At 37.7% G+C, this 14849-nt stretch overlaps 2 protein-coding genes across 2 annotated transcripts; one reads left to right on the top strand and one right to left on the bottom strand.

The window, feature by feature from the left end:
* The first annotated feature begins 1 nt into the window (after position 1).
* Positions 2-610, top strand: LOC115276764 (olfactory receptor 13C8-like). The gene has a single exon (XM_029920870.1). It carries the CDS (start codon positions 2-4, stop codon positions 608-610), a length of 609 nt encoding a protein of 202 aa, XP_029776730.1.
* An 11161-nt stretch (positions 611-11771) lies between these two features.
* On the bottom strand, positions 11772-12727 carry LOC115276510 (olfactory receptor 13C4-like). Its single transcript, XM_029920553.1, is given in 2 exon segments — positions 11772-12655; positions 12658-12727. Coding segments are annotated over 2 exon segments (954 nt in total).
* Positions 12728-14849: the final 2122 nt, after the last annotated feature.

Below are 14849 nucleotides of genomic sequence, written 5' to 3'. Positions count from 1 at the left end.
GATGGCAATTGACCGCTACGTAGCCATCTGCTACCCACTGAGATACCCTGTCGTCATGAGGAAAAATGCCTACCTGCCCATGGCAGCTGGATCTTGGGTCACTGGGCTTGTGGACTCAGTGGTGCAGACATCTTTCGCAATGCAGTTACCATTCTGTACTAATAATGTCATTAACCATTTTGTTTGTGAAATTGTGGCTATCCTAAAACTGGCCTGTGGTGATATTTCAATCAATGTGATCAGCATGGAAGGGTCAAATCTGATTGTTTGGGTTATTCCACTGCTAGTAATTTCTATCTCTTACATTTTTATCGTCGCCACTATTTTGAGGATCCCTTCCACTGAAGGAAAACGTAAGGCCTTCTCCACTTGCTCAGCCCACCTAACGGTAGTGATTATATTCTATGGAACCATCTTCTTCATGTACGCAAAGCCCAAGTCTAAAAGTTCTGTTGATGCTGATAATCAAGACATCATTGAGGCCCTCATCTCTCTCTTCTATGGGGTAATGACCCCCATGCTCAATCCTCTCATCTATAGTCTGCGGAACAAGGATGTAAAGGCTGCTGTGAAGAACATGATGAGTAGAAAAACCTCGGGTGGAATGTGAGTACTGACTTGCACTATGTGACTCAGTATCCAAAGCTGCTGCAGACACAAAGTTCAGAAAAGAACATAACCATGTGAAAATGAATTCACCATGTGACATGCAAAATCATCTGACAGAAATATTTTGGCGGATGTTGTTACTGTTAGCTTTCTGTTTTAACTGCGGTAATAAAACATGCTTGTGGTTTAAAAAAATACTATTACAGAAATGCAAAATATGAAAATCTCTTAGGACACCCCAGCAAAATGTAGTCACTCTTAAACCTTTAGAAAATAATACTGGCAAAAGGTGGACTAAAAACATTTGTCACTGATAAAACACTGTGTTAACTGGAATTAAAGTAAAAACAAAAAAATCATAAAAATACTGAAACAGAAATATATAATAAAGCAGTAAGCATTCAGTAAAAAAAAAAGGTGTACCAAAACTATTCCATAACCTAAAATAAGTACACTTTTAATTAACTATGAAAAAGGAATATTAATTGGCACATGGCATATTATATATTCATCTTCAATTTATTTATTTATTTACACTCTGTGTCCACTCTATCAGCTCACTGAGAGTAAGAACTTGTTTGTTTATTACCCTGCAGCATCCCAAAGACCAGAATAGAGACTGGGACATAACAGATGCTTGACAAATATAGGCATTTATTTTAATAAATCAATGAAATGTATCTCGTGTGAGAGTAATAATGTGTATCAGTCATATCTGAGGTAACAAAGGTTATTCAAAAAGAATAACAGGTTTTGTTAAGTAGCTACCATAATTTTTCTGAATTTGGTATATAATGAGACTAAAGTAACTAAAAGAGTCCCCTGATAATGCACCCTAAGTTTTAGCAGAATAACATAGAGGGGATGGGGTAGTACAGTTCCTCTTGGACTTTGACAAGAGACCTGTTTGCAATGAGGACTTCTTTCCTACTCTGTACCAGATCACACAGTTCCCAAGTAGTAGGAGAAGTGACAGAACCAGTAATTAACAAAAGTTGCAATAAAAAAGATAAGAAGTAGTAAAAGAAAAGGAGTCAAGTCGCTCAGTAAACTAAAGAGGTATAGAGTGTTGCTGTTGATAAGACAAAGATGGCCCAAAACTGAGATGATCTCTATTGGCTGAAGATTGCAAACATGGGGGCCGGGCCAGTGTGTGGACAGAAGCCCCATTTCCACCGACACAGCTGAGTGAGTTAAGTCAGTACAAGAAAGCGCTCCTTTTATCTAGGCCCTTAAAGAGTCTATGGAATTTGAAATATAGAACACAAATCTATAACATTTTCCTTTTCTGTTAACCAGTAATTAATGTTACTTCATAAGATAAATTCATTCATAGTGCTAAATGGTACCGGGAACATTCTAAATATCCAATAGGCAATAGTTGTTTTGTTATTACCAGTGTTGCATGAACTTTAATAGGTCAGAAAGCTTTGAGCAGGTGCAAAGTTTTCATCCTTATTTTTTACGGAGAAATTTTAATGCTGTTAAACTACTGTCTCTCAACTTTAAATTCACTTTTCAATGCTCTGTTTTGTAAGTTAGGATTGGGTCACTGAAAACCACTTTCTACTCTGCTAGCTAGCTGGGGTTTTTTTTTTTTTTCTTTTTAAGTAGGCTCCACACTGAGCATGGAGCCCAATGTAGGATTTGAACTCAAAACCCTGAGATCAAGACCTGAGTTGACCTCAAGTGTCTGAGGGTTAACTGACTGAGCCATCCTGGAGCCCCGGCTAGCTAGCATCTGTTAAATTCTTGCTAACGTTACTGGAGAATAGGAGACTGGCTGATGATAAGGGCCTTGAGCTTCGGAACTTGTTTCTTGTTCCTGTCACATCACTCTAGATAAGGTTCTTCACCACAACAATGGTAGTTCCTTAGCTGCTTCCAGTCGTGGTTTCAGTTTTCATTTCTTCTCTATAACCCAGAACCAGCAGCCTACCAGTGCCACCTCCTCAGCGGTTTGAATCTGTCACTCAGCTTTTACTTCTGGTCAATGGATACTCATGTCAAGGGTTCAGTCTGTCTAGGTATCTTTAAGAGCAGATTCTCTGCTTGAGAAATGTAGTGAATTAGATGGAGTATACACAGTGTATTTGATCAGACTCTGATTCCCATACACAAATAAATAACAGCAAGTACTGGGCAAGACATTGTATTTCTTCTGCAGTTGCTTTCTTGTTTCTTAAATGTAGATTATTAGGAAAGTCTCTTTAGTATAGTCTAAAATAACAAAGCAAATGTCATACACTCATATGAAAGGAGAACAATGAGTGGTTCACCAACCTGAAGATACTTGTCAGAAATGATAAACTTAGAACTTTGAGAAGAAGAAAGATACCTTTTTTCACCAATGCATACCTAGCACCCACTTAAGCTTTATGCCTGGCACATAGTACACTATTTCTATAAACTTATTAAATTAATGCGTAAGTAAGTAAATATAAGAATGAAAAAATTTTTCAAGAGGATACATATAGTTTCCAAATAGTGCATCAAGATCATACTATTGGATCCTCAGGATAACTCTTTAATGATCCAATAATTCGCCGACTGTACAGAAGAGAGATATTAGATCCAGAAATATAGAAATATCTTTAACCACAACCAGAATGGGAGAAGTCTTTCATTTGAACAAAATGATTAACAACTTAACAAGCCAACTATAATAGCATACACATTCTTCTAAAACACATATAAAACATATATAAAATTTGATATTTTATTAGACCAAATATAAGGATTAACAAATTTTAAAGAAATTATATTAAACAGTTGACATTATGGAAATATCCCAAATGTATATTGATTAATGAATGGATAAAGAAGATCTATATATCTATATAATATATATATAATATAATACAATATATATAACATAAATATAATATATAGATATATATAATAGAATACTACCCAGCCATCAAAAAGAATAAAATCTTGCCATTTGCAACAATGTGGAGGCAACTAGAGTGTATTATACTAAGTGAAATAAGTCAGAGAAAGACAAATATGATTTCATTTATATGTGGAATTTAAGAAACAAAATAAATGAGCAAAGGGGAAAAAAGAAAAATAGAAATATAAACCAAGATGCAGACTCTTAACTCTAGAGAACAAATTGATGGTTACCAGAGGGGAGGTGGATGGCGAGACAGGTTAAATAGGTGATGAAGATTGGATGCATTTGTCCTAAAGAGCATGGGCTGATGATGGAATTGTTAAATCACTATTGTACACCTGAAATTAACATAACATTGTATGTTAACTAGATTGGTATTAAATTTTAAAAGAGAACTAAATGTTTAAAAACAATAAAATGAAAAGTATCAGATATAGAATAAGCAGTTTTTGAAGGAAAGGTTTATACCTAAATTCTTATAGGTAACTTGGGTAGAGAAAGAAGGAAACAAAAAGAAAAGGAGGGTAAGGATATGGAACTATTTAAACAATTTGAAGGCAAAGTCAATGCACAAGGCATTGTGCTATATATCCACAGTTTATTATTGCTTACTAAATCTTCACAACAATCTTGAAAGATAGATCTCCTTGCTCTTAATTAATAGATAAAAAGACTAAGACACATAGAAGTTAAGATCATACAGATGCTATGTGGGAAAACTAGTTTTCAACCACAGTCTTGCCTATAAAGACATATATTTCCTCTATTGCCTACTAGTCAGAAGGGAAATATCCTGAAGTCCAGTTGATTCTGAATCAGGAAAATTAACTCAAAGAAAATTAGAGAGCAAGAAAGGTAAGATATACTAATTAGATTTAACCTTAGAATTTCCCCTAACACTGTTAACTGTATATATATATAGGTGAATTCATCAGGTTATGGTGATCAAGCCTTTGATGACTATGCCAAAGGCAATGAAGAAGAGGGGATAATATTTTGCCTTTGTTTTGAGCTCAGTATTGCATCATCCTCCTTAGAGACTCATTGATCTGTATACTTGCAGGTAACAGATGATATCACCAGGAACCAAATGTATTAACCAACCAGAAAACCACTGAACAAACCTAGGGTCATGAGTTTTCAGTGTTATGCACTTCAGGAAAGATGAATTTTTAGGATGCAAGAGTTTTTAGTTTATCAAAAGAGACAGAAAACTAATAGAGAGAATACTGAATAAAGAAACTATTTAGCTTGGAATTCCACCTCCACATCTACCTTACGAACCTTTTAGCCTATGCAAGTAGTTTAACGTCTCTGAACCTCAGTTTTCCTATTTGTTGTAAAGAAATATATGAGCTTATTCACCCACATTTACAGAACTTCTCTCACTCTAAAAAAAGGGTCTCAGTATGAACATCCAAGGAGCCAGAGGAATAGGGAGAAGTTCAAGTATAACCAGGAATGTGTAGTCCAAGAAAAACTATACAAATTTCCTAGGTCAAACTGCTCAGAAGTGGCACAGTGGGGATTAGAGCACAGCTAAACAGATTACAAATTTCATACATTTCTCATCACTCCATCATGTATCTCCATGTTTCTGACTGCCTGAAGATCTTCCTATCTGTCGCTTTAGCAAATACACAAAGGACTCAATTTCCAGCACTATATGACCTCTAATTATGTAAAACATGGGGGTTCCAAAGAGGCCAATTGACCTAGGGAGACATTATTTCTGTTTTACTTGTTATCCCATACCTGGTAATATCTTCCCATGGGAATATAAAACACAGTCTGGTATTTACACCTCAGCAAGAAACCACATCTCAGAGGACATCATTAAAAGTTGACTAACCTACTTCTACTCTTACTTGTACTCTTATGTCAAGGTACAAATAGATTACATAAGGATGGCATCCCATGTGCTTGCAACAGTCTAAAGTCAAGCTTGTTAAAGTAAGCTTGCCAGTTTTTAACAACACTCTTCTGTCCACAAGTTTTCTGGAGGGAACCTGGGACACTTCCTAGGAGATTCATGTCTCCTCTTTAGTTATAACCAAACAGTAAGGAAAAGAGTATATGAGATTATCATGTGGAAAATTCTAAAAGTGGCGTCATTTTATTCTGTGACGAGAAAGCAGCTCTCTTTGCACTGCCATCAACAAGTCATTAATAAAATATAATTAGATAAGGTAAGGAATACATATTTTAATAAAAACATTCAGTAGAGAGTCAGAAGTGATAAACTTCTAATGGGAAGGGGGTATTAAAGCAGATGCATTTTGTTGAGTCACATAGAATTAAAGAGATTTGCCACAGTCTTCACTCCTCCATATTGTGTTAGACCCAGATGCTTTACTCAAGTACAATCATTGCAAAGCAGTGAAAATATCTAAGTTTGTGACTTCCATGAAATCATGCAGATAATTCGTTTTCATCTTGGGAAATTAAGGGCCCATATTATTAATGTTACGATTTAAAAAATTTATTAGAATTGTTTGAAAATAGAATGATTTATTAACTTTTGAAACAAAGAGTACTTCTCCAAAAGTCACATAAATCCAGGACAACCATAGGGCAGGGCACTTAATGGACAATGTTGAAGCACCTAAAGTAGGGTTCTTAAGTATTAAGATCTTTTTCTAAGTCAAAATTTGCATAATCTATAATGACATTTAAATATGGCAGAAATGCTCAGCTCAGAACTAGTAAGAAGATAAATGGCAAATAAATAAAGAATGGCAAATAAAAAACCATACTAATCAACACACCTTTGTGACAAGACCTCCTCATCACATGCATTCAGAATCACTGAGAAACAACCAGGACACCCCCAAAGAGAAGCCTGTTTCCCTAGGGTTTTTGGGGGGGGTTACAACATCCTAGTTGTTTATCTGCAACTAGATAGATATGTGAACTGTGACAGCCCCTCAAAACAATGCCACATTTAATGTATAAATGTGAAGCAGACAAAGACCTTAACTCTGTAATGACCAACGAATGATTAACAGCCTTAGGAAAAACATACTGTAAGGACTCTCTGGAAGAGCGCTGATCTGTGATGCAGGAGCGAGCAGCTCTGAAGGCCTGGTCTGCCCAGGGCAGAAGGCCGCCTATTCCTTTTGTGCTCCCTCAGAGATCACCTGTTAGTATGAAACTCACTGAGTATGTCTGATCTACCATATCATACCTGCCTAAGCAAATTATTTTTTACTGCCTGATCACTAAAAGGAATCTTGGCATCAACTATTATATTCTCAATAAATATGGGACTGTGGAGTTGTTTGGGGTGACAGTCGTCATAAACTGTCATCCCCTGCTCCCTTTTTCTCTTACAGCTCACTTACAGTTTGTGCCTAATTCTTCTCCTGAGTGTCATTATGGAAAGCAGTATGAACATCTATTATGGAAATATTGATATGCAGAATGTCCAAGGTTTTTAAGAGTAGCTATAAAGATAGATATCCATGAGATCCTCCACTGACAGAATATTTGTACTGAGTATAACACAATTGTATTAATATTACCTAAGCACTGACAAATAAAAATTTATCAGTATCTGTCCCTTTGGTATCTGGTGGCAATGAACACAGGAATCTGCAGCAAGAAGAGAATTGGCCGTGCTCACCTGCCAACTCTTGTGCTCCTGTCATTCCCTGCTCTCACCCATTCCCACTCCACATAAAGCTCCAGGAGGAATAAAATTGTGCTACTTGACTGCAAATGGAGCACTAAAATATGAGCATGGAATGTTAGCCCTGACTCCTGAAAATATGAGCCCTACTTCTGCCAAATCTCTTACATTACTTTTTATAGGAAACTGTGCTGCATGTGAAAGTAGAGAATGTATAGTAAGATTGCAGTATCTTCTGTTTTTTTTGAGACAAAGTTCACTGTCTAGAAAGTGGTCCTCACACTATATCCAGTGATGGCCATTTCAAAGTCTGAGAATGAAGGTAAAACTAAGCCCTGACAAGAGATGATACTCATTAAAAATAGTTAACAAGTAAGGCATAGGCAACAATGAATGAGAAAAGAAATCCAGATAGAATGTACATTAAGCTGTAACCAGAGTAGTAGTTTGATGTGCATTACATTTTAAGAAGATCTACCATGCTATCTGGAGAATACGATAATGAAAGACAGAGTGAAAGCTGAAAGGCCAGTTAGGAACTATGGCAGAAATGCCATTTTAAGCAGGAACTCATGACTTGTGTGAGATGTGCATTGCTCATATTTATGTTTCCCACAGCCTTTCGGTCTGCCAATGTGCCTGTTGAGTTAAATTGACTTGAATACACTTCTCAAGAAAAATATGCCTCCTCTAATTTAGATGAAGTTATCTGAAATCCCTTGTCCCAACTCATCAAAAAATAGATTCCATTCTTTGGTGACAGTGATTCACTTTGATGCTCTATTGATTTTTATAGCTTCATATTGAAGCAGAATGATGACATGTCTGTTTTATTTACCAAAACCAACCGAAAATGATTATTTTTAGCATCAACATTAGGCAAACTATACTCAGATTCACTAACTCATAATCAAATACAATGTTAACTGTCTCTGGAGGATCTATTAAATACCAAAACAACATGATATGTATTTTTTATCACATAACAACCTTACAAGATAGTTTTAATACTCACTTTACAACTCAAGTAGCTTAATCAAAGTCAACAAGCTACAAGGAAACCGAGGTCCTAACACGTGTGTCCAACTCCAGAGCAAAATGCTTTCTATAATAGCAAAATGAATATTTAAAATATTCAACACAATTAAAATAGTAAACACTTTTGTTGAGTACCTACTATGTATACATAACTATCTTAAATTCCTCAAATGCATTGCCTCACTAATTTAGGTAAGGATATTAGGTAGGATTTTTTAAGTTCCTCATTTTATAGCCATTGAACCTAGAGTTAGAGAGGTATAGTGACCTCGCTTAAGGTCACTGAGGTAGTGCTTAACAAATTGGACTGTCTTAAAGCATTTTTTTTTATGGTAGAGGTCGTTTTTTTTTTTTTAAGTTAACTTTCATGGATAGAAGACTTAAAAGGAGTTACTCTGGATCGTGTGTGTTTTTTCCCATTTGTGTTTTAGATTAGCATCAACATGTGGCAAGCCAAATAGAGCATGAAAAGTCACATTCAAAAGTCAAAATATCTTATACTGAATTTTCTATAGCTTTTCTCAGGATTACTTAGATTTCCACCAAAAATAAAAAATGACAAGAACACTCCTATCTGCTCACAGGGTCACATGCACAGATCGGAGGAAGAGAAGGTCACTGATCAGGGACTTCCACAGAAGTCTTCTACCTCCAAACTCAGGTCATCACAGAAACTCCTGGTTTTACCCTTTTTCCTGATGACCTTCTCCTGCAAGCGGATCCTGTGATCTGAATATCCCTGTCCCTACCCCACATGTCATGGTAATAGGAAGCAGACATTTGGGCGGTGATGAGGATTAGATGTGGTCAAGAGGGTGAGGTCCATATGAATGGGGTGGGTGCCCTGGGTAAGAGTCACAGGAGACCTTGCTTCCTCTCCCCGCCCCAAGCCAACCCCCACTCCATGTGCGTCCAATGGGAGGTGGGCTGTCTGCAACTCAGAAGAGGGGTCTCACCAGAACCGTACCTTGCTGGCAGCCTGACGTTGGGTTTCTGCTCCCCAGGACTGTGAGAAATACATTTCTTTTGGTTATAAGCTCCTCAGTCTGTGGTAGTTTGACATATCAGCCCAAATTAAGAACCACAACTGCTGCTTTACCAGGCTCACCTGGAAGGTCAAAGCCTCCACTCAAGCCTCCCTCTAGGCCTGAGTGATTGCCTCGCATGCTGTGAGCAGTTTAGAACGTCCTCACTGGAGGAGGCTGCCCCTCTGGGAAGGCTCAGGACTTGGGTCTCTGGCCTTCCTTTCAGATCCTTAATATGTAATACTCAACACACTGCTTTAACGATTCTTCATCATGGGATAGTCTTTAATCACTTTTATTTCTCAAATTCCTTTAAGAAAGATTCAAGACAGAGGAGCCTGGGTGGCTCAGTTGGTTAAGTATACGACTTCGGCTCAGGCCATGATTTCATGGTTCATGGGTTCAAGACCTACATTGGGCTCTGTGCTGTCAGCTCAGAACCTGGAGCCTACTTGGGTTTTTCTCTCTCTGCCCTAGCTCTGCAATGTTCTCAACCTCCTTACTCTCTGTCTCCTAAGAAAAGGTGGGGAGGGGCAAAGAGAGAGGGAGAGAGAGAATCCTAAGCAGGTTTGTTCATGGTCGGCCTGCAGAGCCTGATGAGGGGCTTGAACTAATGAAACCCTGAGATCATAACCTGAGGTGAAATCAAGAGACAGTCACTTAACCCACTGAGCCACCCCAGCACTCTAGGCACATTAGTATAAAACTGTTAATTTTCTGAGCATTCATCAATATGTACAGAACTTCTAAACTGAGGTGACGTTGTGTCAACTTTATAGATACCAATGTAAATTAGAATCAATTTTTGTAAGTAAAGCATACAATCTAATATAAACATGTATATGAGACACTAGTACCCTTCCTATTGTGGCAAAGAAGGTGCGAAGGAGCTGCCTGGGACAACGAGAAGCAGGACATTGTGGTACAAACAGATGTGTGCCTAAAACCTTGATGGCAGAGGTCAAAATCTGAAAAGAATTAAACCTGGATCAGACTGAAATACAGGGCTCGTCCAAGTGGGATCAGACAGAAGTTAAAAGGCCTCACCCACAGGGTTTGGAACATGCCTGTCTAAACAGAATCAAAAGCAGCACCCATTGTGATCCAAGTCAGAGGAAAAGAACCAGCAGCTACGGGTGTATTGCAGTGACAATACTCCAACTGGAAACAGATGGGCAGAAAGATTTTAGTGACCAGATTACTTAGGTCAAAATCAAGATTTGCCTCCAAGGTGTAGACTGGCAGGAAGTACAGCTCCCAGCTAGGAGGCCTGGGGCTATTTTAAGGCTCTAAAACCAATAGGAAAGAGAAAATTTAGATAGAAACATCAAGCTAAAACCAGAGGTTACAATGGCTGGTGATGTGGCCCAATGGTATGCTGTGCTCAACCATGACAGGAAAGTCTACAGAAAGGGGAGGGGGCGGGGCCTGTAATAGGTTTACTGAGGACTTTCAACACACTGGAGTATAAAATGACATGGGTTTCTCTTCCCAGACGCTAATTTCAGCCCCCTTTCAGAACTCAAAAGCATTTCATGCAAACTAAAATATTCTGGTTATGTTCACCCCCAAGATGCTCATTATCCTCCAGGCTGTTTCTAGACTAATTCCTCAGCTTAGTCTATGGCCTAGACAGGTAAAGGTCAGCAAGCCTCCTCCATGCATCAAGCCAGGCATTAGCTCTCCTTTGCAGGAACCCCCGACCTCAAGAGGCTCTTTTGCAGCATCCTCTTTCATTGGCATGGATTGGAACAGACGTCGCACTCTTTCACAGGGACAGCAGTGACCACCTCTCAGGGTTCAGTGAGTGCTCCTCAGATGTAAAATCTCCCTGGATTCTATCTTTCCCTTTCGTGACGTTTTCTTTAAATAGCAAAGTGTGGAGAAGTGGCAAGGAAAAATGGTGACTGATGTTACTAAGAAGAATTAAGAAACGGATGGCTGACCCTAATAACTGGTTGTTTTTTTAAAGGGGTGCTAGCTAGTGTCTTTTATCTTTAATGTGAAGTCTTCAATTCCGATATTCTGAGTCAACAGGACAAGTCAAGCACAACGTACTCTACAAAGAGAACTACTGTGAACTTGGGACTATGCCAGGTGCTTTCTGCAACTTACTGAAACTTTATAATAACACTGGGAACAGCGTTTAGTTACTCCCTTTTTGCAATAAGGAAACTAAAGTTTAGAAAGAGTAAGTAACTTTCCCAATATTAATTGAAGCAGTTTGTGATAGAGTAGAACTTATACTCGGGCTTCTCTATTTCTAAAGCTTTATGTGTGATGTTTTTTACTGTGTTGCCACACACCAGAAACACTAATTTTGGATATCAGCATGGATGAGATTCTAATGGAATTCATGGTCTTTGTGAGACACGAATCAGACTCTATTACAATCTGAGTTTATGGCAGACTATTATTCTTAGTAATTATAACTAAACTTCACTGGTAAAGAAAAAGAATAAAAACTTCTCATTATAAGCTTTGCTTTCTTCAAAGAAGGTCCTCAATGGTTGCTCAAAGATGCCATTTTTATTCTTTATAAATTAAAGACTCACATTTCCCTTCGGTCTTATTGGTTAACAGCTTTCCAATTTAGCAAATATTTCACAGCAGCTTTTACATCCTTATTTCTCAAGCTATAGATTATAGGATTTAGCATGGGGGTCAATACCCCATAAAACACAGAAATAAGCCCCTCTGTAGCTTGCAAATTGTCATTCTCAAGGTGATCTTGAGACTTGGGTTTGGCATACATGAAGAAGATTGTACCATAAAATATGATCACCACAGTCAGATGAGCTGAGCAGGTAGAAAATGCTTTGTGTCTCCCTGTGGCTGAGTTCATTCTCAAGATGGTGTAAAGGATGAACATATAGGAGAAAAAGATAACTATCAGTGGAAGAACTAGAAATGCCATATTTGACACTGCTAGCATAACATAATTAAGGGATATATCAGCACAAGCTAGCTTGAGGACAGCTAATATCTCACATAAGAAATGATTGATAATATTATTCCCACAGAAAGGCAACTGCATGGCAAGAGATGTTTGCACAATGGAGTTGATTCCACCAGAGAGCCATGACGCGGATGCCATCAGTACATACACCATCCTGCTCATGATGAGGGGGTATCTCAGAGGGTTACAGATGGCTACATAGCGATCAAAAGCCATCATGCCAAGGAGGAAACACTCTGTTGACCCCATTGCAAACCCAACGAACATCTGCACTGCACATCCAGAGAAGGAAATGTTCCTTTTCTTAGATATTAAGCTCACCAAAGTTGAGGGAACAGAGGAGGATGTATAGCAGATATCCAGGAAAGATAGGTTGCCCAGGAAGAAGTACATGGGGGTGTGAAGATGAGAATCAAAGATGCTTGCTAGGATCAGAACACCATTGCCAGTTAGAATCACTAGATACATTACTAGAATTATAGAAAAAAAATGATCTCAAGTTTTGGGTAACCAGCGAGTCCCAGAAGAATGAATTCTTTCACAAATGTCTTGTTTATCGTATCCATGTCCCAGCATTCATTGTATCAAAGGAAGAGCTAACAAATTGTTTTCACTGCCAAGCAACAACTGTAACAAATGCTTTGCATAACATCACTCTAGGGTGAAATCAACTGTTTTCTTTGAAGTTCTGTCATCTGCTTCTGTCATCTGTTGTTATCCTCAAAAATATTTATGCCCACGATGAAATACTAGTATACAGAATGCAATATTAGGCACAGAGATTCTATGTAGTGTCTTATGCATGAATATCTACCTAGAAGCAAACTTTCAGGTGCCGAAGACACCCTAAGTTGAGTTTTCTAAAAGCCCTAGAATATTCAGGCAATAAACTGGACTTCATTTTACTCAGGTCCAGTGAGAGAGTGATGGGAAAGGCAAAAGACAACTCAGCAAGGACTGGAATTCTGATGCTATGTTTAACAGAAATGTTTAAAAGTGTAAAAAATTTTTATATGTATGCATATTTGCCTCACACTCTTATCAGTCAAATCGTGCATTTTTTATAGGGTAGACATTTGATCATAGTAAATTGAATCATGTACACAGCAATTTAACATCTGCTCAAAAGCAGTTAAACTTATAGTCACAGCCCACTCTTAACTATTTGATTTTTTCTTACAATAATACCAGTGTATAGATGAGATGTGCACGAATCTGATGGAGAATCTTTGAAGAACAAAAATTTCTCTTCATTTATGTTATTCTCTGGCTTTAGAGTTATTCTTCATTATTTATTTAAGTGGACCTGAGGAAACAGTAATGATGCTTAGAATTGTATATATATGTATAGCACTTTAGACTTTATAAAAATAATTAATCTTGTCATTATCACTATTTTTTTTCAAACATGAAAAACAGAATGTGGCCAAAGTTATCCAACCTGTTAAGTAAAAAGTAGAACCTGAATCTCTGATCTTTGCCAATGAAGTGCAGCTGCTGGGGTGATGACACAAGTTACTACACACCTTTCTCCCACCAAATAGTATCCAGAAATGTTGGCCTTTGTGGAATAACCAAGGATCAACTACTTCAGTCTTTCAAATTTTCATAGACATATACAATACATGTATCTTTGTAAAATGCAGATTCTCTTTTGGGTAGAGCCTGTGATTCTGCATTTTTAATAAGCTGCAAGTGTATGTTGATGCAGCTGGCATGGGGCCACATTTCGAGTAGCAAGGCTTTAGTTCACCTACAGTGAGTTGGCAGATTATCCCGCTGTTTCTGATCCAAATAGATTTCTTTTGTTTAATTATACAGACTAGCTTCACCTAACCGAGAATATGACCAAAAACATACTTCTTTTGTTTTCCAGTGAACACCCCCCAGAGCCATATCTCACTGTTTAATACACAGAAAATAACACTATTGAAAGACAAATTTTATACAAAAAATATAAGTTTTTGCTGGATTACTATAACATGTATAGGATATTACTGATAGCCTAAGTTGAACTCATTCCTGTTCCGAGTTGAGTAAGGCTGTGAAAAATATAACATATGTCTGTAATTAAAAAATTCAAAATTCAGTGAGAAAAACAGTAAAACTATTACACACAAAACAATTAGATCCAGACATTAAGTACATTGTGTGACCAGAGTGAATATTATAAGTGTCACAGAAAGGGGAGGTTAGTAAGAAATAAAAAGGCCAAGGGAGAGTTCTGGAAAAATGTCAAACAGGCTGGATCTGGATCTGTAAACACAGAAAAGTTGGGGCAGGTTTGGAAGACAGGAGTGGGGAGGGGTGTCCCTGAGAGGAGAATAGGTTGAGCAAAGCTAAGTCACAGGCATAGTGGCAGTACCTCCTTTTCAGACACGGGAGCTATTGTGGAGGAATGATGGGAAGTACATTTGAAAGGGTAAATGTAGCAAACACATAGAAGGTCTAGAAGTGAGGCAGAGAAATTGACACTTCTTTTTATAGGAAAGGGACCTATCATTAGAAGCATCGAGCACAAGGTGAATGTTTAGACCTGACGATATAAGCTACTCGCCAAACTTGACATCATACAGTTTGATTTTATCAGATTTTTTTAAGCAAATATGTGATTTAAGCAATTAAAATGTTTAGATTAATTAGGTTCTTATTAACTACAGACTGGTACACCCACGCGCACACACAATT

This window comes from Suricata suricatta, chromosome 13 (assembly GCF_006229205.1).
Source record: "Suricata suricatta isolate VVHF042 chromosome 13, meerkat_22Aug2017_6uvM2_HiC, whole genome shotgun sequence".
Taxonomy (NCBI): domain Eukaryota; kingdom Metazoa; phylum Chordata; class Mammalia; order Carnivora; family Herpestidae; genus Suricata; species Suricata suricatta.
Note: the sequence above shows the minus strand (reverse complement) of the source record. Positions and strands in the feature narration are given on the sequence as shown.